At 38.9% G+C, this 25,716-nt stretch overlaps 1 protein-coding gene across 2 annotated transcripts in view; it reads right to left on the bottom strand.

Moving 5' to 3' along the window:
- Positions 1 to 25,716, bottom strand: part of PTPRO (protein tyrosine phosphatase receptor type O) — a 259,244-nt gene that overhangs the window by 30,464 nt on the left and 203,064 nt on the right. Inside the window, exons 13-18 of one of the 2 annotated variants that reach the window (XM_070370040.1) lie at positions 24,139 to 24,278; positions 20,640 to 20,772; positions 18,579 to 18,699; positions 14,803 to 14,871; positions 4,983 to 5,018; positions 1,449 to 1,530 (exon numbers count right to left, since the gene is read on the bottom strand). In XM_070370040.1, coding sequence (XP_070226141.1) covers positions 1,449 to 1,530; positions 4,983 to 5,018; positions 14,803 to 14,871; positions 18,579 to 18,699; positions 20,640 to 20,772; positions 24,139 to 24,278 — 581 coding nt within the window. Of the gene's footprint in view, positions 1 to 1,448; positions 1,531 to 4,982; positions 5,019 to 14,802; positions 14,872 to 18,578; positions 18,700 to 20,639; positions 20,773 to 24,138; positions 24,279 to 25,716 lie in introns of those variants that run through there. The other variant, XM_005907447.2, reaches the window with a different exon arrangement.

Raw genomic sequence — 25,716 nt, 5'->3', positions numbered from 1 at the left:
ATGTTTTCTTATAAAAAGCCTCCTTCTTTTGTTGGTATACTTTTCTGAAATATCATCTTCCCATTTTGTTATTGTTTAGCTGCTAAGTCATGTCTGACTCTTTTGTGGCTCCATGGACGGTAGCCTGCCAGGCTCCTCTGTCCATGGGATTTCCCAGGCAAGAATACTGGGAGTGGGTTGCCATTCTCTTCTCCAGGGGATCTTCTTAACCCAGGAACTGAACCTGAGTCTCCCCCATTGGCAAGTGGATTCTTTACCACTAAGTCACCATGGAAGCCCCCAACCCTCCCATAGATCTCCATTTCAAACTGGGTTTCTGTTTTTGAGCATCTGGTGTAGCATTTATAATTTCATATGCCAGCTGCATACAATGGATAACTCAGTCAGGCTTTATGTGACATTTCTCAAGACACAGGTGATAGTTGGGGGCTTTGTATTTGATAATGTATGAGACTCTTCTCATCCTTAAATCCCCTGTTGGGATGAATATCCACACCAGGACTCCTGCTGCTTCTTGCAGAACAAAGCTATTCTTGGCTGGTGCGGGAAAAGAAGAAATGAATATGGATAATGAGGAGAAGGCAGCTTTATTCAACAGCCTAGTGTCTCACAGGAAAAAAAAGCCTAAAAAGCTTTAAAAAAATGACACAATTTAGAAATCACTTTATCTTTCCTGTTCTTTTTGGTCTTCGTGAATCACGAGTCACCTGAGCCTTGCTGTAGAAGGCTCCAGACTGTATGCTGAGCTGTGAAATATGTGAGAAGAAAACCTGGGGACCAGCTGTACCCCTCACACTACAGAGATCCTAGACTCATTTCCATCTACTCTGACACACATTCTTGGATTCAAAGAAAAAAGTGTGCTCCAGAAAAAGGAGATGTCGCTAATTTTGTACTTCTTCTACACAAAGCATGTGTAACTCTCTCCAATTTCTCCAAGAAAAGCAAACAAAACCTCGCATATCCAATAGACTGCCAAACTCCTGAGGTTATAAGAAACACCAGGCTCCTCTATGCTCAGGAGACAAGGGGCTCCAGTCCAATTCATCCACCATCCACACTTACCGTGGCCTAAATGACATGAGAAACGCAGTAAAAATCCCCGGAAAGAGAAATTGTTCTGACTCTCAATCCTCAGTTTGCTTCCCCTCACTTTCCATCCCCTGGTTTTCAGTGCTACTGTGGAAAATGTCTCCTGTTGCCATGTTTGTTCACCCCAGTGCCTACATCTATTCTCTCCTTTCCTTCATTTGTGCCACCCAAACACTGACCTACTAAGGGATGACATCCTTCACTCTGAACCAGCACCCTACACAACTCTGAGCCCAGTGATCATTCTGCCTTTTATGAATCACACTCAGCATTGCCCAGTGAGCAGAGGATTGATGCAGGTACAAGTCTGCCAGTTCCAATGCTCCCAGAGGGCAGGAAATACTTTATCTACTCACCTCAAACTGAAGAGAAAATTTATAGTCAGAGTCTTTGGCCATGTCCTTGATGTACGCATCAAAATCATCCAGTTGAACCGGGCTTTGTCAAACACAAAGAAAAGTACATTTTAAAAATCCTGCTGATAGGTGTCACACAATGTTTAACACCTTACTTCTCAAACATGAACAATTTCCTCGCAGAAAACAGACGTTTTACTTCTCACAGGTTAGCACTCATATTTTTTTAGGGTTAAAATTACCAATCCCTATATAATTAAAAAAGAGAGCCCTATGTGCTTAACTTCCTTGAGATAGGAAAAATCTCTAGATTTTCCACTGACTTTTACTTTAGCAGCAACATATTTCACACACACATATTCATACACACACAGGTATATGTGTTGTTTCTAGAAAACTCCAATTTATAGGGAAAAACAAAGGATTAGCCTGAAGACCTGTTTGAATTATAGTTTTACTTTATTTACTTAACTCTCCTGAGATTTAACATGCTCATCTATGAAATATCATAGGGACACTTACATCGCAAGGTTGACATTTGTATATCATAGACACTTGTAAATTTAAACGGTTTGACAAAGGCAGGGAATTTTGTCTCCCCAGAGAAAAGGCTGGAAGCACATCTCCAGGGAGTTCCCAGTGCCTTGCTCAGAGAGGGCTGTGTTCAGAGCCTTGCACATCTCTAGAAGTCTCAAAACTGTTCGTAAATAAAATAAGGTAGCACATCCGACTTTACATTTCTGCATATGCCACAGAAGTTCCCGCCTTGTTTTTGTTTTGTGGAATAAGAATTCAGTTCTATTTTCTGTAGTTGTCTCTAGCTGCTTATCTCTTCTAGGGCTTACCTGTCCCAATCTGTTCTTGGAGCTTCTGCAGGACACAGCACTCTGTCACCTAACCCAAGCCTTTCCACCTTACCAGTGTCCACAGAGTTAGCCTTTCTCTCAGTCTTGCTGCAACTTACTCAGCTTATGTCATCCACCTGTAGTCTTATTTCTTATTAGCAAATACATAGCATATAATAGATATTTGTTCAAAGTTGTTAATTAGCTCCTCTGATTTATTTATGTTAAGATTTTAGTAGATTTTAAGGGTATTATGCCTCCTAGATAATACAAATTGTAATGGTTTTATTTAATAATAATAACACTGACTGGTACCCTTAAGTGTGTGTGTGTGTGTGTGTGTGTATGTGAAAATCGCACCAGGGAAGCTCTGTACCCTTAAAACATACTATAAACTGTAAATATGCTTATGCGTTATCTTGCTTGGTTGATGGTTGAGGTTAGACATGGAGAACGTTAGCCTCATGCTTGGGCTTTCCTGGTGGCTCAGATGGTAAAGACTCTGTCTGTAGTGCAGGAGATGTGGGTTTGATCCCTCAGTCGGGAAGATCCCCTGGGGGAGGAATGGCTACCCACTCCGGTATTCTTGCCTGGAGAATCCCATGGACAGAGGAGCTTGGTTGGCTATAGTCCATGGGGTCACAAAGAGTAGGACACGACTGAGTAACCAGCACACACTTTCACTTCACTTTTCAGAAGGTGCTCCAGAGAGAGCCAAGGCTGAGACAGTTAAGTGAGGAGTTCAAGATCTCAGGGCTACTAAGCCAGAGAAAGTGAAAGTGAAAGTGAAGTCGCTCAGTGACCCCATGGACTGTAGCCTACCAAGCTCCTCCGACCATGGGATTTTCCAGACAAGAGTACTGGACTGGGTTGCCGTTTCCTTCTCCAGGAGATCTTCCCAACCCAGGGATTGAACCCAGGACTCCCACATTGTAGGCAGATGCTTTACCATTTGAGCCACCAGGGAAGTAAGCCAGAGAATGCTAAGGATAACCAAGGAGAAGGACTCCTGGTTAAAAGCTTTCTCATTCAAACTTGCCATCCTTCTAAAAGAACAGCTAACTTGGGCGGGGGGCAGGGAGGGTCCCCTCCCTACTGTCTTTGAGCAATACAGTGACCTTAAAATTGGGCTTAATGATTCTAGTTCTCATCCCCTTAGGAGGAAAATGGGATTAGAAAAAGCAAAAGCAAGAAGGGGAGGAAAAAGAAAGTCAGAGGAAGGACCAGAAAGTAGAAGGAGGGACATCAGGGAGAGGAGGAGAAGAGAGAGAAAGCTGGTAAGGAGCAGAAATCAATCGGGGGCGGAGAGTGGGGGGAGGATTTAGACCAAAGTGGGAAAGAGGAGGTGAGAAAGGAGAGGAATGAAGGTAAGTGGAGAGAGGGAAGGTGGTAATGGTGGGGCATTTGGACTGAAAGAGAAAAGATAAAGAGAAAGTAAATGGAAAGATGGAAAGAGTACCTAAAAAATGACCTGTAAAGAAGGAGAGAGGACTAGAGGGAAATGAGGAGAGGGAAGGAGGACGTTAGCTTGACATGGGGTTTTGGCTTATGGGCAGGTTCCACCACATCTATACACCACTCCAAACTTGGGTCCACCTCCTGCTTCTCCTCTCTGCCTCCATCTTAGGTCCCCTCTTGGTCCTGAGACTCCAACCTCTAACTGCTCTAATCTATGCCTCTGAACCTTACTTAACAACTCAACTAAAAATTTTGGGCAACAAAGTGTTTCTGTCAAATCATTCCTTCCACCTGACAGCTCCTCTCCTCTGCTTCAGCTGGTCTAGTCTCTCCTACCTCACTGGATAGATGCCAATGGAATGAGTATTAATTTGAAATAGATTCAGGAAAAAAAATATTCTGTCATCTACATGTGCCAAAGCATTATATGTCACTCAAAGCCAAATAGAAATATTTTGGATTAACGTTTCTTTTGTGTTATGTACTCCATTAGCACAGATACCATAGAACTGATGGAAATTGGCTTAATTGGCTCCTTAATGAATTCACCAATATTCTGTCCCAGGCAAGTATCAAGAATAAAGTCTATTTATAGAAACGATCGACTCTTTATGTGTAGAGTTTTCAACTAAAGGCCTAGAGGTGATACTCTAATTAGGCTTTTGAAATCAACTGATAGTTCATTTTCACCCCTCAGAATTATAATTCTTATGACTTAACCATGCAATAGATAAGTGAAACCACAGGCAAGCTAAAGCAATTATCCTTTTTGATTTATTATAAAGATTTCCTGAGACAGCATTTATCAAAGTATTTGTTATAACATCAAATAGAATAAAAGCCTTTTTCCTGCAATAAGTGTGAAATTTGAAGCTACAAAATGGCAAAGGTTTTTGTACTACTTTGATGCAGCTAAACATTATATATTTTTTATAGATGTAGCAGAGTAGACATCCTTCTGTAAGACTTCTATAATTCCTAACAACCCATTCTTCCTCAGATTTCACGCAGTGAGAGTTTTCCTTATTATTGAAAAGTGTTCTGTTGGTACACTTTCTTGGTGGTCACTGACATCCATATGTGTAAACACACCAGCACATAACAGCAACACATAATATGCATTTGCCTCTTCCTTAAGCTTCCTTCTATTAAAGACACACAATCTTTTCAATTTGGAAAGTGAAGATCATTATGAAGAATATTTTTAAATGAAATAGTAAGAAAAACTTACTTAGTCAGTTTCCTCTTCTTTAAGCCATTTTTACTCCTGAGAATTAAAAAAAAGAGAAGCAAATTTATCTGGGCTAAAGAATTGATTAACATATGATTAAGCTTAGGGAGCTTTAAATAATTATTGTATATCAGGCACGTCTATTATATTAAATTTTTATTAAACATGCCTAATTTGTTTAATTACTTTCCCTTAAATGAAAAGATAATGATAAAAATTTCAGATTCATTAAAAAAAATTCCTTTAGATTTCAGAAACAACCTATACTTTATATTTCAGATTTGCAAAAAAGCTGAGTTCTAGAAATATAATTTCTTGCTCCTAGGTATTAAGTTGCTGAAGTGTTTTGTAAATACGTAGAAATATCTACTGGGTGAACACTCCAGGTTCTACAAACAAGAAGGAAAAAAATTGGGAAATAAAGGTGACAGCTGATGGACAGAGAATGGACATACTGGTTTTTTAATTAAAGACTAAAAATAACATTTTTAAGGTATTTTCAACAAGAATGTGAATTTGTGCTATCAGCACTGCCATGTGTCATAAATTCTCCTATAGCATTGTTCTTATTCAGTTTTGAACAAAGTTTTAAACTATCTGAAGAATTGCACCTATTACCTGCTTGTTTCTGATTCATTAGTAGTCTGCAAACTCAAATACATATAATACTAATTATGCTTCAGCTAGTTACATTTTAAGAGTATTTTAAAGGGTTATTGTTTTCTACCAACATGTAAGATAACTGACCTAAGTTACCTAAAGCTAGGATAGTATCTGCTGAAAGGCTTCATTATTCTATTTAGATTGTCTTAAATAAATGATATTGATATATGATTGAGTGTTACAACTTTTATAAGTAATTTTCAAAGGTCTTGAAATATTGATGGGAGCACCCAGACCTTCAGAGCACAAACAATAGGTAGTAAATAGCCAGTTGTGATCTGAGTACTCTTAGGTGGCAAAATATTTATTGATATTTAAAATTATGAATATTTGGGTACCCCCATTTCTGGAAAGTCTTTAGCAAATGAAATACTACTTCCTCTGGAATTTCATAGCACTTGATTCATGGAGTATTTCTCACGTGCTCTGATGATGAGTTGTGCATGCCCTCCTTGCTAGATTGTCCTTTGCCCTCAGAGCTGAGAACAGTTCATGGAACACCAGTGGGTGGCCAATAAATGCTTATTTAATTGAATTGAAACAAAACATCTTTATTATATCATCCTCACAATTTTGCTTAATGATGCAATTAAGAATTGGATATTAGATTTGGTCTCATGAAGGATCCCACTGGGGAGATGGCACTTGTGGGTGAAGAGGAAGTAACAGAAGGAAGGACACGTTCATAAACGAAAGTGATGTTTCTGTTTTTCCTTTTCTAGTTTCAGAGAGTTTCTATTTCTTCCCAATTCTTAGTGAAGATAATCCATTCAATAGTTCTTGACATTTCTTTTCTCCCTCAGCTTCTTTTTGTCTTCCATATTTGGGATTTAGAAGGAATAAACATTCAGGTTTTTACTTTGCCTCTTCATCATCTTCCCCCACAGGAAACACCTCCCCCCAAACAAAAATCCACCGTCATATTGGACAGAGCTGTGCCACATAGGTGTTTGGGAACCTAAAGAAATTACTTCTTGAATAATTTTCTTAAATTGGAGTAATTGCTTTCCAATTGAGTTAGTTTCTAACATACAATGAAGTGTATCGACGATGTGTGTACCTCTATCTCCTTCCTCTCACCCCTCCCCCACCCCTCTACGCCATTACAGAGCATCACGCTGAGCTTCCTGTGCTACTGAATAATTACTTTACTCTGCTCTAGTAATGAAGAAAAGTTATGACCAACCTAGATAGCACAATAAAAGGCAGAGATATTATTTTTTTTCTTAATCTGTGTGAATTTCTTTTTTAAAAATTTATTTATTTTAATTGGAGACTAATTACTTTACAATATTGTAGTGGTTTTTGCCATACATTGACATGAATCAGCCATGGGTTTACATGTGTTCCCCATCCTGAACCCCCCTCCCACTTCCTCCCCATTCCATCCCTCTGAGTTATCCCTGTGCACCAGCCCTGAGCACCCTGTCTCATGCACGATCTCAGAGATATTACTTTGCCAACAAAGGCCTGTCTAGTCAGGGCTGTGGTTTTTCCAGTAGTCATGTGTGGATGTGAGAGTTGGACTATAAAGAAAGCTGAGTGCCGAAGAATTGATGCTTCTGAACTGTGGTGTTGGAGAAGACTCTTGAGAGTCTCTTGGACTGGAAGGAGATCCAACCAGTCCATCCTAAAGGAGATCAGTCCTGAATATTCATCGGAAGGACTGAGGCTGAACCTGAAGCTCCAATACTTTGGCCACTTGATGCGAAGAACTGACTCATTTGAAAAGACCCTGATGCTGGGAAAGATTGAAGGCAAGAGGAGAAGGGGACGACAGAGGATGAGATAGTTGGATGACATCACCGACTCAATGGGCATGAGTTTGAGTAAACTCTGGGAGTTGGTGATGGACAGGGAGGCCTGGCGTGCTGCAGTCCATGGGGTCACAAACAGTTGGACATGACTGAACAACTGAACGGAACTGAACTGTAATGATAACTTACTTAACCTTAGGAATCATACATTTACTTCCTGTATGAGGAGCCCATCACTTTAGTGCCTGATGAAAGCAGAATTTTAGCATAATAAGGAACAGTTCTGGTAACTCTGGAGGTTGCCAACATATTTTGTAATTCAGAGTGAAATTAAAAAAAGAAAAACACAAAACTTTTCTGATCCAAACAAACTTTAAGGGAAACCAGGAGGAAACAAATGTCTGTGGTAGGGTGACACTGAATAAATGTAGTGCTGAAATATTAAGCTGCTACTATTCCACAGCTGTCTTGAAACCTGATTCATGGGAGAGAGGTACTATTTTTTTCTGTCACATTCACTGATTGAATGAACCTAAAATACAATATGAAATTCTACCACATGTTTTGTATGCTCTTAAGTATATGTCTTCATAGTTTGTGTATGACTTTCATTGTTGTGATTAGATTTTACTGAATTGCTGAAGATTCCCAAGGGTTCTTATTATGTAAAGCTATGGGACATGCCAGTACTGAATTGTGGGACTTCACAGCAAGACTGAGAGAATTTTCCCACATTTTCAATGGCTGTACTGATCCTATGACTCAAAGCAAGGGAAAATTCGCTTTTAAACATGAAGTTCAGGCTTTGCTAGCAGTTTTCCCTTCATCACTTTATGGACAGAGCTCATGAGTGTGTGCATGCCACAGTGAGCATTTTGGATGATGTTGAGGTCATCATCTTGTCATTGCAAAAGATTTTCTGAATAACTGATTAATAACACTCATGTGACATGTAGTATATACACATATAGGATTATGCACTTCCTTTACTTTTTCTCTTTCACTTTCATTAGATAAGGTTCAAAACCCTAATGACTTCAAGAAGTTAAGATGCATTAGGAGGTGGAAGGGAGGTTCAAGAGGGAGGGGACATATGTATACCTATGGCTGATTCATGTTGATGTATGGCAGAAACCAACACAATATTGTAAAGCAATTATCTTCCAATTAAAAATAAATACATTTTTTTTAAAAAGATGCATTCTTTATAAGTTCTTCATGATTATGACTGTCTTGGAAAGTCTACCAGAATGGAATTCATTCCAAGAGGAATATTAGGCAATGGCAGAGACATGGGGTTTATGATGGTTAAAAACAAATACAAAGTAAACCTGAAAACAATAAACTCAAAAAACTCTAAATTTCCTAAGCATTGTGTACTTTTTCATGATACAAACACAAATCTTCACACCTTAAATAGGTCTTTAGAGTTATGTCATTCTCTGAATAGAACATGCCACAAACAGGAGTAAAGCTGAGCAGCAATATTGCAACATGCTTAAAATACGGACTATTAAGGATTTAGAACAGGCAGATGAGTATGTGAGTAGAGCATGGGGTGACTATGATAGTAAAGAAAAGAGAGTAACAACACTGAATCTGGAGAGAGCTGGTCCAAATGAGATGGTTTTCTTTGAACAGGAAATATAATCTGAGATCACTAAAAGAAATCCTGGCAGAATGCAATTTTAAGATTAAGCCAATGGGCACATAGGCTCCACGGTGATTCTGCCACTACTTGGGAAAAGATTTGAGCCACTCTATTTAGGCAGGAGACAGATGGGCCCGGCAGGGTAAACCAGTTGGAGATTCATTCTCTGTTGGCAAGAAAAGAATAGCAGGACAATTAAGGGAGGAGGCTAGGCCTTGCTCAGACCATGTATTTCTTGTTCCTGAAGTCAGGAGACCTCCCTGACTACACCTGCAGAGAAAGGCTCCTTGGAGGTCAAAGGGGGATTAATGTCAAGGGATGCTCTGCCCAGATGCCTTTGAGGTAGAGATGTGTGGGAGGATCCTCCCACAACATGGCAGGATCCTGAGATATATCAAATATGGACTGTGAACCAAGCAAAGCAAAATGTTTGGCTGAAGGAAACCCAGAAGAAATGCCCAATAAAAGCAATTCAACTGCCATGAGGGTGCGACTCAGCAACTCTCTCTCTCCCTGAGTCTGCCTGTGTGTCCATTCACATGTACTGTACATTTTCCCTCTTAATAAATACTCTATCTGTTTCATGACTTTCCCTCTTTGTGAAATTCTTTCCTGCAAAGCCAAAGGGCCAGGGGTCTTGTCATTGACCACTGGTCTGGTGGCTAGGATCTGGTGTTTTCACTGCTGTGACCCAGCCCAATCTCTGGCTGGGAACCAAGCCCCACTCCAAGCCATTGCCAGCTGAGGCCACCTGAGATCAATGTGAGGGAGAAATAGTCTCTGGATTTCCACACAAATCATGAGAAGCATCAGGAGGACTTTATACAATCTTCAGGAACATATCTATCCAAGAAGTTGACAGGTTAGACATGAAGCCAGGCAGTGTTAAGAAAGAAGGGGATGGCTCTGTTATTTGGGGTGGTTGTTAATAGAGGGGTGAAATATGAAGACAGACACATCTGAAGGAGGATTTTAAAAGACTACCTAGCAAATGAAAGCAGGGGAAAATATCCACAATTTATGAGATAAAGAGAAAAATAGCATAGAGTAGCGAATTTGGGTGGCTTTCTGAGTACTGAACTGTAATTGAAGGAGCAGGGACCATTCATTTTACCTCTTTTATATCTTGCATAGCACAAGTCTAGGGCTGGAAACACAGTCTGGTTCAGTATATTTTCATTGCTTGTTATGTGTGCAGTTGATGGAAAATGCAGAAAGCCTGGGGCTCCATCTTTTGCTTTCTCTTCTCATCTGGAGATAACCATTTATAGCCTCAGGACCATTCTTTTAAAAACTACTGAGTGGATTTTTCCCTTCCAAAGTTGGGTCGCATGCTATTTGAGCAGTACTATAAATAACAGACCTTGAAGGGGTTGCTGAAATTTGAACCTGTGTTCATCAGTGGGAAGGCTTTCCTGGTAGCTCAGCTGGTGAAGAATTCGCCTGCCACACAGGTGACCCCAGTTGGATTCCTGGATTGAGAAGATCCCCTGGAGAAGGGATAGGCTACTCACTCTAGTATTCTTGGGTTTCCCTGGTGGCTCAGATGGTAAAGAATCCTCCTGCAATGCAGGAGACCTGGGTTTGATCCCTGGTTTGGAAAAATCCCCTGGAGAAGGGAATGGCTAACTACTCCAGTATTCTTGCCTATAGAATTCCATGGACAGAGGAGCCTGGCAGGTTATAGTACATGGGATCGCAAAGAGTTGGACATGACTGAGCGATTAACACTTTTACTACCTTTTCATTTTCCACTCATACATGAACACCATCTGATGTCAAATATTTAAAATATTGATTGACTGTGGTGAAGTCCTATACAGAAGACTGTTATTAAGAATAGACTAGGAATAATAGTGAAGGGGTCTCTCTCATCCAGCACATTCCTCTGTCTTTATTACTTATACAGCTTGTCTACCATGTTTCAGAAGTTTTTCAACTAGTCCTTTTTTTTTAATAAAGAAAATACAAATTCTGGTATTAACAATCTCCATTGTGAGGACATTCTTTTTTATACTTTTCCCATTGCAAATCAAAGTTCTAACTTTGCCCACTGTATTTCCTCTGTCTTCAGAGAAGCCGAACATTTGATCAATTCTATTTGAATGGCTAACTCTCCAGAATGCTTTAAATATTGAATTCTGTCTCCTCCCCCACCATGAGACCTTTTTCCAGTCCATGAACTGTTTTTATTGTTTTTATTTGAGTCCTTCTCCAGTTGTCCAGGTTTCTGGATCCATTCGTACATAATTTAGTACTTAAACACCATGGACTAATACTTAAGGACAATGATTTTTTTTCCTCTGAGAAACTGCTGCCTTATGCTGACTTATGGTTCAGAAAAAGAAATAGTTCTTCCGGATACATTAATCTCAAAATTCAAGATTATGATCATTATACTTTATAAAAATGAAAAGATACTCTTTGAGATTTGATTATTAAAATGATTTAAAAGTCAAGAAAATAAGAATTTAAAGGAGGCTTTTTAGAGAGGAAAGAATAGATTTCAGAGACACTTGGGTTTGGAATCTGAATTTTCTATATAGTCATGGGCTGTCAAGATAGCTAATCTCCTTTTGCCTCTATTTCTACCACTGTAAAATGATGCTGATAACACTCTTTGCAGAGGTGTGGGGACAATTAAATCAAAGGATCATACAAAGAGGCTCACACATAGTCAGTGGTTCAATGTTCACTGAGTGAGTATTATTATAAAAACATAATTCCCCCCAAAACAGAGAACAGTGTTTTGGGTTTCTTTGCCTGATTGCTTTTTTTTTTTTTTCCTTCTTGGAAATATGGAGCTAACCAATGGAAATTGTGAGAAAAATGGAATGCATCATTTTTAAAGATGAGAGGCCATGGACTAACTCAACGATGAAATGAATGACTTAACAATAGATGGAAGAAAAGCTTGCCAAGAACATCACAAGAAGAAAATTTAATTGGGAAAACATTATAGTTAGCATCTGGGTACCATTAGCTGCTTTATTCCATTTCAATACATGACTAATAATTTCACATGCTGCTAAACACATAAAATCATTAAAAAGGGTTTTCTCTTTGGTTTACTTCTTGAAAGCTAACTTTTAAAGATTTTGTGTTAGGTAAACAGTAAAAAAGTCACTTACCAAGGATTAATATAAAATGCCAAAAGATAATCAGTCCAAAGACATGAGGGTAGCAGGGTTAAGAAAGCAAATATACTCCTACGCCTGTGAGCGTTGATAGATAACAGATGTAAAGATGAAAAAGTGGCAAGAGTTAGTAATACAAACTGTGAACAGAGATCAGTAAATTACTGACTGGGATCAATTAAAATGACAAGCACCTTAATTACGGTTAAATATTATTCCATTCTCTGAAATTTAAACATGAGGGCTTAAATGCTATAATATTGCCCAAATCAGTTTTATTCACATGCGGCCTTATTGTAATCAGATATATTTCTTTCAACTTGGTTTGTGTCAATTAGCCTGCTATTAGGTGATTACATTTTGCATTCATTTAAATGAGGCTCTGAAATGCCTCATTAGTTACCTCCAGTCTTATTCTTGGATATTACCCTTGCAATGCTTAAGGCTATTTTAAGAAATCTATAACATCATTTGATAGCTAACAGCAGCTTGTGTAAGGAATACAAATGGTTAGTTTGAGTATACTGATTCTGGTAAACAAGCTTTCAGAACACATTCTTATAAAGATGCACTGCTAGGTATGGCTTTCTATATTATTTAAAATATAAATGATTATAATACACCATTCCTCAAAATAATCCTTAAAACAAGGGCATGGCATGACATCCACATACCATTCATCCAACATATGACTATGGAGCTCACTGACTGCCTAGTTTCTAATCTTATACTCCATGGAGTGGGAGCAAAATTACTTAGCTTCACGTTAATTCTAATGCAGACTGTTGATTTAAAAATGCCTGATTTGAATCAAATGTCAGCGATTTACAACCTAGTAAAATAAAACATGTATTAATGTAGATCTTAAAATATCCTTTGGTTGTATTTATAGTTATTCTGAGAATTCGGGAAAATGACTTTGTCAGTTTGTTACTTTAGTTATTATACATCTTCACTGAGATATGTATTCTCAGTTAGCCAGAAAACGTTAGCGTTGGTAACACTGTCTTTGGCCCAGAGCTGCACAACAATTTTTCTTAACTTTTATAGAAATGTCCTGAAATGAATTCTCTTTTGTTTCAGTTCTCCCACAGCTGATCTCTCATAAAGTTTGTAAATTGTGACCAGTTGTGTAGTTAGTAAATATATTGATCTGAGTCACAAGTACAATGTTATCAGTTTCTAGATGGGTCCCTCATCACTACTCTGTGAATGGGTCTTTTTTAAAGGTGAGACAGGCAAGCAATGGGATTGCCCAGGTGGTGCTAGTGGTAAAGAATCCACCTACCAACTAGGAGATGCAGGTTCGATCCCTGGGTTGGGGAAAACCCCTGGAGTAGGAAATGGCAACCCACTCCAGTACTCTTGCCTGGAAAATTCCATGGACAGAGAAGCCTAGCGGGCTACAGTTCATGGAGTTGCAAAGAGTCTGACACAAGTAAGTGACTGAGCATAGGCAAGAAATGAATATCAGTGAGTCAGTCTCTTAATCTTGGAGAGAGTGCTAACAATATTTGAACAAATCTAGAAATGTTTTCTAACTTTTTACTATCAAGAGTTTATGGGTTACTCTTGACAGTTGGATGAATCATATTTGAATAGCAAAATTTCATTCAGGGTGAAATTTTAAAATAGCACAGCATATTGTCTTATTAAAAATAATCCGATATCACCTAGATTTTCAGCTAAAGTGGTCTCAACTAGTTGCCCATTTAGCATTTACAGTTTAAATAAAGCACCCCCTTCATTAATTCTGAGAGTAAAATTTCTAGTATCACATACATACTTCTTTCAGATTAAATATTTTTAGGGGGTTAGGAAAATAGAAAAAAAAATCACCAAGGATTAATATGAAATGTATACCTTTAAGGGTATTTTGCATGGAGTTGCTTGTGAAAGAAACTAGAACATATAAGCAGTGCTGGCTTCATATTAAATGGTTACTTAATTGGCAATTTTATTGGGTATTCATTGCTGTACATAGGATTATTAATTCATATGGATTACTGTTAGGTATAATGTCAACTGATTTAACTTCATGACAATGCTTTCTTAGTTCTCAGAATACCTCCTCCCTCCAAGTCCTTAATACTCAAGCATATAGAAATAACGAGGCTACCTTTCTCAGGGAATCTTTCGTATTTATCTTCCTGTAAGCATAAGAATTGAGAGCCCCAAACTGTATACTTCTTGATTTTTCAACAGAAGTAGTGGCTCAGGCACTGAAGCCTGAGTTTTAAACAGAGATGCTGTTCTGTCTCTTGTCTACTTGCCTGGACTATCCTGTTCCATCTTCAGCCATACTTCCTCCATGACCCTCCTGCATTAACCCTTCATCAGCCCAGCTGCGGGCAACTCACACAACTGCTTCATTTCATTCCTTTGTGTAATGTATCAGTACAGAGCTGACCACCTCATTTTCTCTCCTTAGTTAAATTAAGCTTATATAAGCTAATGTACTCTGTGAAGAAGTCATCTTCAAGTTCACCATCACTGAAATTATGAAAGGGTAACCAGGCAAAACCATCTATTTCCAAATACAGCACAATCAAGTTTGGAGCACATATAGCATAGTCAAGCTACCTACAGACTTGTTCCAAAACAGTACTCACCAGTTGTATGGGAGCTTCCCATCCCGCTCCAAGGATGCAAAATTGACGAAAGTTCCTGCTCCACACTCCCTGTTGGAAAAGAACCACAAAATCAAGATCAGCGTTTGACAGAGCACGTTTTACTTTGATACAAAAGAGTCTTTATGTCAAGGTAAAAAGTTATCTTAAGGTAAAAAGCCTTGATGTCATCTCAGAGGATGAGATGGCTGGACAGCATCACTGATGCAATAAACATGAACTTGGGCAAACTCTGGGAGATGATGAGGGACAGGGAAGATTGGTGTGCTAGAGTCCACGGGGGCTCAGAGTGAGACACAGCTGGGTTCCTGAACAACAACAAAAAAGATTCTTTAATCATCAGGGCATTAACCATTTAAAAAGTCAATATAAGTTGCTTGCATTCTGCATTTGGATATGATGCAAAGTAGAAAGACAAAATCTTTCACGGGGGTGCACACACCCAAGTCAAGTTATTTGAAGCCGAACAGATTTGGTTCACAATCCTTACCAAAGTGCACTCGTGATCGTAACATTAACTGTTGAACGAACTATAGTAGGTAGAATACTTTCATTATTATTATTATTTTTTTTTTTTACAGAACCTTCACTAGTAAGGTATAGAAATGCTCTTAGATAGACTAAAGGTTTTCCATTTTTAACAACTATTCCTTGTTTTTATAGCATTTTGATTTCCTCTTTAATAGATGGTGGATCAAACTGAATTGTTTTCTCCCTCCAAAACTTTCCTCTTATGTTGTTATGCCCATGTTATTCATCACTTGAGATAAAAAAGTGATACATACTGAAATAGATTGGCTTATGTAGTCAGTAGAAAATATTGTTAAAGTTTTTTTTTTTTTTTTCCCGAAGTGGAGGGAAAAGGTAAACCTAATTCTCATGCTTTCTCCGCCTTTTGGTTAACAACATGTGGAAATAACATAGCTCACTGGGGTGCATACATTTCATTTTTTTCTCTCTATAAAATTGATGGGCTTATTCAGAATTGAAGCAGAGATTCTGACATTATTGGCACCATGTCATTACTTCAGTTATCTGTCTGTCCTCATTAGTGTTCTAAGAATAGCTTTCTTCCTTGAAAAACACACTAACATATTATTATGTCATGTGGTATATATTATAAATTGGATATCATCAATTAATTTTCCTATATCAATTTCCTGTATATGGGATTTCTTTTACTCTCTAACTCAAGGGTTCTTAATCTAGGGTCCAAGGATAGAATTTATAGCTCTATGAACATATGTGGGAAAAAAACCACATCTTTATTTTCACAACTTATAACTGAAATTTAGTAACTGCTCCAAGTATTAAAGTATACAACAAGCCCCAATGACATCATTAGCAGTTATGAGATTTGGTAATAGGACTTTTGGTAAGGAGATTTGGTAAGAGGCCTTTTTCTACAATAGACCTGCTGCAGGTATTAAAATATTGTTCATCATCATCACTCTGATGAAATTTGAGAGTTCTTAGATTTCCTACTAAATATTGTTATCAACTGTGTTAATAAAGAAACATACAACTCATCTGTTTTCTGAACACTTTGATTACCACATTTTCATATAGTTATTTTCTTTTTTAATCCTATGTGTCTTATTTTATGCATTTAGTAGGAAAACACTATTCTTGGAAGAGATCAACAGGCTTCATCAGACTGCCAGAGAGAACCATGTACAAAAAATATCAAGACTCTCTGCTCTGATGACAAGCTGGCTGAAGTAGAATCATTCCTCCTAAATATTTGCCTGTATCCATCACAAAGGACGCTCCTGCAACAATACCCTCATAAATACCCCTACTCCCATTTCTACTTCTGTTACCAACCCCCCTCACTATTACTATTAACAGCTAACATTTATTGCTTGCTTCCTATGCCACTATGCTATTGTTGCAGTATTGTTCCTGCTGCTGCTGCTGCTAAGTCGCTTCAGTCGTGTCCGACTCTGTGTGACCCCATAGACGGCCTCCCACCAGGCTCCCCCGTCCCTGGGATTCTCCAGGCAAGAACACTGGAGTGGGTTGCCATTTCCTCCTCCAATGCATGAAAGTGAAAAGTGAAAGTGAAGTCGCTCAGTTGTGTCCGACTCCTAGCGACCCCATGGACTGCAGCCTACCAGGCTCCTCCGTCCATGGGATTTTCCAGGCAAGAGTACTGGAGTGGGGTGCCATTGCCTTCTCCCAGTATTGTTCCTAACTAATTTCTAATGCAGGACTGTTATCATCTCTTTTTGATATATGCTCTTTCCCTTGCTTCTAGGCTACCACACTCTCCTAATTTTTCTTCCACTCTACAGGATGCCTCTTGTCAGCTTTGTTTTTGCCGTTATCTTTCATCTTCTCCCTAAAAATCTTAGATTGTTCTGGTGCTTAATCCAGGGCCCTCTTTTCTAATTTACTCTTCATTCCTGGACTACCTCCAGTCTATAGCTTTAATACCATTTGTACGCTAAGAACTACCAAACAGAAAGTACTTGAGGATGCGCTCTGATAAGAAATGCATCCGTGGTCAAAGGAACAGGGAATCCACAAAACCGTAAATCAAAAGGCTTTCCTAACAGCAAGAAAAATGAAACTGCCTGCAAACCTGTGTAAAAGGAACAGAACTAACAGGGGGACTCAAAAGGACCCTTTCATAAACTCAGCAAATATTTTCTGATAAAACAGCTTCAACAGAACTAACGAGGAAAGGGATTTCTTTTCTTCCTTGTGGTCTCCATATGTATTAACTCCTTTCATTTATCATACTTAGTAGGGACAGATGTTTCTTTTACCCCAAAATATTTTCAAATGAAAGTGAAAATGTTAGTAGTTCAGTTGTGTCCGACCCTTTGTGATTCCACGGACTGTGGCCACGAGGCTCCTCTTTCCATGGAATTCTCCAGCCAAGAATACTGGACTGGGTTGCTGTTCCCTTCTTCAGGGGATCTTCCCCACCCAGAGATGAAATCTGTATCTGTCGCATTCCGGGCAGATTCTTTACCATCTGAGCCACCAGGGAAGCCCAAAATATGTTTGGAAGTATCCAAATACAGTGAATGGATCCCAATATATGGGCTACTTAAAATGATAAGGTTGACAGTAAGAGGTCTGACTTTGTGTAAACAAACCATCCTTTGCTTTACTATTTCAATGGTAATGTTTTCTAAAACAATATTGAAAAGTCTACTTAGAAAACAAAAAATAGAAATAGGCATTAAAAACTAAAAGTAAACTCACCCCTGTACAATTTAGGTGTGTAAATGCCATTGTTGTGTTGTTTATTCACTAAATTGTGTCTGATTCTTTTGTGACCCCATGGATTATAGTCTGCCAGGCTCCTCTGTCCATGGGATTTCCCAGGCAAGAAAACTGGAGTGGGCTGATATTTCCTTCTCCAGGGGAATCTTCCTGGCCCGGGGATCGAGCCTATGTCTCCTGCATTGGCAAGCATGTTCTTTACCACTGAGCCACCAGGGAAGCCTACATGTAAAAGCTACGCGTACATGGTAAATATGCTAATCACTCAATCGTGTCTAACTCTTTGGGACCCCATGAACTATAGCTCATCATGCTCCTCTGTCCATACAATTCTCCAGACAAGAATACTGAAGTAGGTTGCCATTCTCTTCTCCAGAGGATAAGCACAACCCAGGGATCAAACTCAGGTCTCCTGCATTGCAAGCAGATTCTTCACCTTTGGAGCCACCAGGAAGTCCACACGATAGATAAAAATATTCTAAAGCCTGTGGGTAAAAGTTGAGCAAAATGCAACTTACCTTGCCATCTGCAGATGCTTTCTCCTAAGAATAATAAGGGTAACAAGCAGCAGTCCAATTAACAGTGTGCTGAGGATGGCCAGCACGGAGATGACCACCACGTTGGGATTCATTTCTGTAACTAAAGATAAAAGCCATACATCTTCACTGGAGCTTCCATGACGTGGAAACTAACAGCACCATTCATCATATCTCATCTAATTTAAAGACTAACACACTTATGACCATAGCAACAACAGCAACAATGACATTTCTCCGAGTCAGTGATGGCTTCTTGCTGGTCAACTCTTACGTGGTAGAATAGATTGGCAAACAGTGTTTGGGTGGGTAGAAGAACTGAGTCCACTTCAAAGGCCCACGTTCAGGACATTCTTATTAAAGGAAACCGTGAAATGTATATAATGCCTGTGCCATGATTTAAGCTCATTTGAAAACAAAAATGCTAGAAGTCATTATCATGTATCATCACTGTTCAACATTTTCAAAAGCTTAGAGAGAGGCAGGCTCTTATTTTATGTCCATGGCTTTCAAGTCAGAAAGCACAACTGTGTATTCCCCTCACAGAATAACGTATATGAAAAAGGCATTAGCACCCTGCCATCTGCTGCAGCACTTAACGCATCACTAGCAGCAGGCTTTCTGATGATCTGTAACCATATGTTTAGGGGTTTTTCTATCTGCATAACTCAAGAGATTAAACTTATTAATACATTTAGGGCCTTTAAGAACAGGGGTTGTATCTCTTTCACACACTAGGTTTCCTATGATCCATCCTTTAGTGCACTTACACATTGCCTAATTTACATACTACCCGGAAGATCAGGATGTTAAAGGTGCGAATATACATCAAAGATTTTTGTAAAGCTCTTAAAAGCGGATCAGAGGAAAAGAGGAGACACTATTCTCGGCACTGATCATGACATCACAGTACTGGCCAACCCGCACAGTCCTTAAGGCTTTGGGCATTTGCCACTTCCCATGTGGGCCAGCTTGACTCCACTGTACAGACAGAAGTATTAGAACAGAAAGAATGTTAGACTCATAGAAGAGATTGTTCAAGTTCGCTTGACTACTACCTTCCATTTGGGGAAGCTCTGATGCAGTCTCTCCTGGCCTACTTTTCCTCACTTGCAAATACATTTAATAATATCACCTGTTTTACTGGGTTGCTGTACAGATGACAAGGAATCATGAACATTAAAGTATTTTTAGAAAATGGAAAGGGTGTTGAAATGCGAGACCATTAGTATGCTTTTCAGGTCTATTTTTGCTCTTCTGAAAAAGCAGAAACTAAAAACAGGAAAAAAAAAGTTTCTTCTAGTGGTCACTGGATATAGTGGCTAAACATGATTAATGCTTACATACGTAAATGAAAGTGAACCCATTAGAAGTGTAATGTGATGGTAAGAGTAACTTTATTACAGGCAGCTTCAGGGAGGGTCTTAGATGACAGAATTAGACTCAAGCAGAGGAGTAAAACGAATAATATAACTCAGAAAAAGAATAAGGGAATAGCATTATACTGAGCCTTTCGTTAATTTCTAATTTCCCCAATTATGCATTCTACTTGACTAGAAATTTTTTAGTTTTGGTCCAGTAATTTAGGTTCACCTTTATTCGATCAGTGAAAGGGCAAGGTCAGGACTACAACAGATGCACCTGAGTTGTTTACAGTACTGTGGGTACCACTGAAGAGGGTGATGGGGATGATGAAGTTGATGATGAAAACAACTAGCATTTAGACAGCATGTACTAGAGCTTTAGGTACTTGATTTCTAAGCCTCAAAACATGTCAACAGGTACATATTATTACTCCAGCTTTACAGATGGAAAAACAAAGCTTCAGAATAGTAATTATCGTTCCCTAAATCACATAACTGGTAAGCACAATTTGGGGTTGGAATTAAAGTTTTCCTGAACTCAGAGCTTGAAACTTTTCAGTGAAATGTGAGTTTTCTTTTTAAAAAAGACGAATTATTTATATTTAAAAGGAAAATTTAAGGCAAATCAGGAAAGATATAATTTCCGAAGATACCAGATTCCACTGGTGCCTGTACTTACCCATTGTCGAGATTGCTATGAATGTCGGGACGCTGGGGCTGTCATGGCTAAAGCTGGTGACACTACAGTTGTAGGCGGTGGCAGGAAGGAGGCTGGAGATGGTCACGACATGAGATGAAACAGAAATTGGTTCCTGGAGGTGCAGAAAATAAGATAAATGTTATGTTTTATTCATCTAGTTTGGCTTTTAAATTACTTTTCGTAATTGAGTAGGTAACGTGTGGACAGAGTAGAAAAACTGAAAAAACAAAAAAAAGAACCAATGAAAACTGTTTCCTTCTTCCTGTGCTTCCCATTTACCAATTACCTTCCATGGAAGCAGCCACGGTTGTAGTTTTTTTTTTTTTTTCCTTTCCATCTGTGTTTTATGGATGTATAAACATATAAGAATATAGCGATAACATGGTTTGTGTACCATTCTACTTATTTTTATCTTGGTTATCAGTATACTTTGGCACTCTTTCCATACCAGTACAGATAAAGCTATTTCACTTTAAGGGCTGCACACAAATCCATTGAAAGGACATACTTTATCTAGCCAGTCCTCTATTAATAAATGTTTAAGTGATCTCTGATTTTTTGTTGTTATCAACAATTCAACAGTTTCACAATTAATGGGAACATATGCATATGTACACACACTCATTTTATATATGTATGTATATATATATATGTGTATATATAGAAGGGCTTCCCTGGTGGCTCAGTGGTAAAGAATCCACCTGCCAAGCAGGAGACGCGGGTTAGATCCCTGTGTTTGGAACATCCTCCAGAGAAGGAAATGGCAACCCACTCCAATGGTCTTGCCTGGGAAGTCCCATGGACAGAGGAGTCTGATGGGCTATATAGTCCATGGGGTTGCAAAAGAGTGATTTAGTGACTAAACAACAACAATATATACATATATACATTCATACACAAAACCTGTGAATATATTTGTGTGTATGTATGTATATGAATATTCATACATATACAAACACTCATATTCTTAGAAGTTGAACTGCTGGGTCAAAAGTTATATCTTTTTAATTTGAAAGATATAGACAAATTATCTTCCATAGACATTTTCCAAGGGACCCACCTATTGTCAGAGCATGGCAATACCCATTTCCCTACATTTGTTTTTACACAACAAATTGTATACAATTTGCAAACTTTTTGAACTTTTCCCATCTTATTCGTGGAAACTGTCCCTCACTATAGTTTTATTTTGCATTTCTTTCACAGTGAGTGAGCTTGATCATCTTTTTATATGTTTAAGAGCCTTCTATGTTTATTTTCTATGAAATAGTTGCTTTGGGTTGCTGATCTTTATCTTTTTTATTTGTAGTAGATCTTTGAATATTGGGCTTCCCTTGTGGCTCAGCTGGTAAAGAATCTGACTGCAATGCGGGAGACCTGGGTTCGATCCCTGGGTTGGGAAGATCCCCTGGAGAAGGGAAAGCCTACCCACTCCAGTATTCTGGCCTGGAGAATTCCAAGGACTGTATAGTCCATGGGGAAGAGTTGGACACGACTGAGTGACTTTCACTTTTGTATATTAAGAACACTACCCCTTTTGTCTACATTCTCTGCTTTTAAATAGCATCCACCAAAGGCATAAAGACACTGTGTTCTCCAAAATGTTTAATGTTAACTTATTCTTGAGTAAAAGTTGTTAATTTGGTGGGCCAATGGCCATCCATTGACAAGTACAACTATACAATATAAACCAGCATAACATCCTTTTTCAAAACAAGGGTCAGAAATGCCTCTACCTAAAGAGACGAGAGCCATCAGCAAGGAGTTCACACTCTCACTTCTTTCACTATCCTATAAAAGAATGCTTCCGAGAAAAGATTTTTGCTAACAGGCCTCAGTTGTATAAAGTAGCTGCCTGATCATCATTTTCTTAAAGGAAGACATTACTGTAGTTGCAGAGAATTCAATTCATTACTGGCAGAGCAGCTTTTTTCTAAAAGGATTCTTGGGATCCAAAGGATCCAGCTGTTCAGTACAAATCAAAAAGAGATAGTCTGGTTTGTAGACCAGACTATCAAAAGGGGAGAGAAATCAAAGCAAATTATGTTTAACACTCAGTATAAAAAGATTCATACTGCTAGAAATCCTTTTTTCTTTTCAATCTCATAAGCTGCATTATTTAAAAAGCATCAATTATTTATGTTCATAGTATTCATCTTTGCACTGTATTTTGTGACATGCCTCAAAAATTTGTCCTTTTTCTTCCATGTCTGACTATAAAATAGTTTTGTCTTGTGGTTTTGTTACCCCAAGGCTCATCTGTCTCCTTCCATTCAATTTAACCTGGTGGATAACTCAGTATTCATCTTATCTGTTATTTGTGACCCTAAAGCTTTAACACTCACCTATCTCAGCCTTCATTTTTTCCCAAATAAAATTATCCTCCTTACTAATGTCTTTTAAATTCTCTTAGTAATATGGGTCTCACTTCTGGCACTTACACTTCATTTTAATTATTTCCACTCTAGAGTAATATCCAGAATTAAATGAAAAAATAATTGACGGTATTGATTATACCAGGCTTCCTGGGTAGGTCAGCTGGTAAAAAAATTGCCTGCAGTGCAGGAGACCTCGATTCAATTCCTAGGCTGGGAAGTTCCTCTGGAGAAGGAATAGGTTACCCACTCCAGTGTTCTTGGGCTTCCCTGGTGGTCAGATGGTAAAGAATCTGCCTGTAATGCAGAAGACCTGGGTTCAATCCCTGGGTCAGGAAGATTCCCTGGAGGAGGGCATGACAACCCACTCCAGTCTTCTTGCCTGGTGAATCCCCAGGGACAGAGGAGCCTGAGGGCTACAGTCCATGAGGTCACAAGGAGTCGGACATGACTGAGCGACTAAGCACAGCAAAGCACCCTGATTATACCAGGGCTTCCCTGGTGGCTCAGTGGTAAAGAACCTGCCTGCCAGTGTAGGAGACTCAGGTGCTATCCCTGGATCAGGAAGATCCCCTGGAGAAGGGCTTGGCAACCCACTCCACTATTCTTGCCTGGGAAATCCCATGGACAGAGGAGACTAGTGGGCTACAGTGGGGTCGTAAAAGAGTCAGATACAACTTAGTGACTAAACAACAATAGTGATTCTAACATTTGTGTCCCATACAACGTCTGCAACATAAAGGCCCATTAGTTCGTATTTGTTAAATTATATTTTATATGGCAGTGTATTTTTATACCTTACCTCAATTTAATGGCCAACAGACAACCGCCTCAATTTAATTCTCCAGCATGACCCAGAGTGGATAAAAACTGGAGACAGAAGACTGATACAAAGATGAAAATAAACTTTGTGATTTGGCAAGTTAGTTTTAACATATTTGGGGCCCATTCTAAGAATAATTTTAAATTTCTATCACTGGAACACAAAACCACACATGCAGAGTTTTCCTTTTATATCATTCAAAGAAAGATTTTTCACTTTGCTCAGATAATGAGCCTTAATTAAAATTAACTCAGAAAAGGAAAATCCAAACATACGGTACCTGGAGTTTTGCTTCCTGACTGGAGCCAACTTGCTGGCAGAAGACTTCGAAGAAATCAGCTACTCCCTCTTCCACCCACAGCAAAGTCACCGAGGTCTGGGTTTTATTCACCGCAAAGAGGGACTTTGGAGGAGCTGGTTCTGAGCAAAGATAAGTTTTAAAACATTAATTTCATCTAACATATCCTTCCTTCATTAATCAGAAGGATAAAATAGGTGGAAAAAAATCCAAACACAGATGGTTAAAAGCACCCTACAGATTTTCTATTGCTTTGTGAAATATGTCCTTTCAACAAGACTGTCGTCTAACTTGGAAGGCAAAATTTTTTGCCTTTTTATCCTCTTTCATTTTATACTTCTCTTTTTGGGACACTTCTGTTTTTTACTTCAGCTTTATTATAGGCATAATCTATTAATAGTCTTTGCTGCAACTACAATGGAATTAGCACTGCCCATAGGTACAGAACTTCCTGGGTGAGAATTCAGTACTGAAAAGACAGAAAAATGAAAGTGATGTTCTCCCTTCTCATGGAGAGATCCAGTCTGGTGTCGAGGCCAAAAACCTGCCTTCCTTTCTCGAGAGATCATTTGAAATCATTTAGTCAGAGGAATAGCTTCTTGAAAATTTAGACAAAATTAAGACACTAAAGCTAAAGAGATAACACAATTTTTTAAAGAAAAAGATTGATGAAAGAGGAGTTGATTATTGGTAAACTTTTAGAGGACTGATTTCTTTATCTTATTCTTTTAGGCAATCTTTTTAAAATTTATTTATTTTTAATTGGAGGATAATTGCTTTACAATGTTGTGTTGGTTTCTGCCATATATCAACATGAATCAGCCATAGGTATACATGTGTTCCTTCCCTCTTCAACCTCCTTTCCACCTCCCACCCCATCCCATCCCTCTGGGTTATCACAGAGCACAGGGTTGAGCTCCCTGTATTAAACAGCAACTTCCCATTAGCTATTTATTTTACATATGGTAATATGTATATTTCAGTGCTATTCTCTCAATTTTTCCCTAATAGCCCCGTTGGTAAAGAATCCTCCTGCAATACGGGGACCCTGGTTCGATTCCTGGGTCAGAAAGATCCCCTGGAGAAAGGAAAGGCTACCCAATCCAGTATTCTGTCTTGGAGAATTCCATGGACTGTATATATAGTCCAAGAGTAGGACATGACTGAGCGACTTTCACTTCATCACTTCCTGTTCCCGCTGTGTCTGTAAGTCTGTTTTCTATAGACATTTAATCATTTTATAGAAATGATTTCATTTGTTTATTTAGGCTGTGCTGGGTCTTCATTGTGGTGCATGGAGAGTGCCTGGCCTTCACTAGTTTGGTACATGGGCCTAGTTGCCTCATGGCATGTGGAATCCTCCCAGACCAGGGATCGAATCTGTGTCCCCTGCACTGGCAGGCAGACTCTCAACCACCGAACCATCATGGAATTCAGTTCAGTTCAGTTCGTCACTCAGTCATGTACAACTCTTTGTGACCCCATGAACCACAGCACCCCAGGCCTCTCTGTCCATCACCAACTCTCAGAGTCCACCCAAACCCATGTCCATTGAGTCAG

The sequence above is a fragment of the Bos mutus genome, chromosome 5 (assembly GCF_027580195.1).
Source record: "Bos mutus isolate GX-2022 chromosome 5, NWIPB_WYAK_1.1, whole genome shotgun sequence".
NCBI lineage: Eukaryota > Metazoa > Chordata > Mammalia > Artiodactyla > Bovidae > Bos > Bos mutus.
The sequence above is the reverse complement of the archived record's forward strand: the minus strand, read 5'-3'. Positions and strand labels throughout refer to the sequence as shown.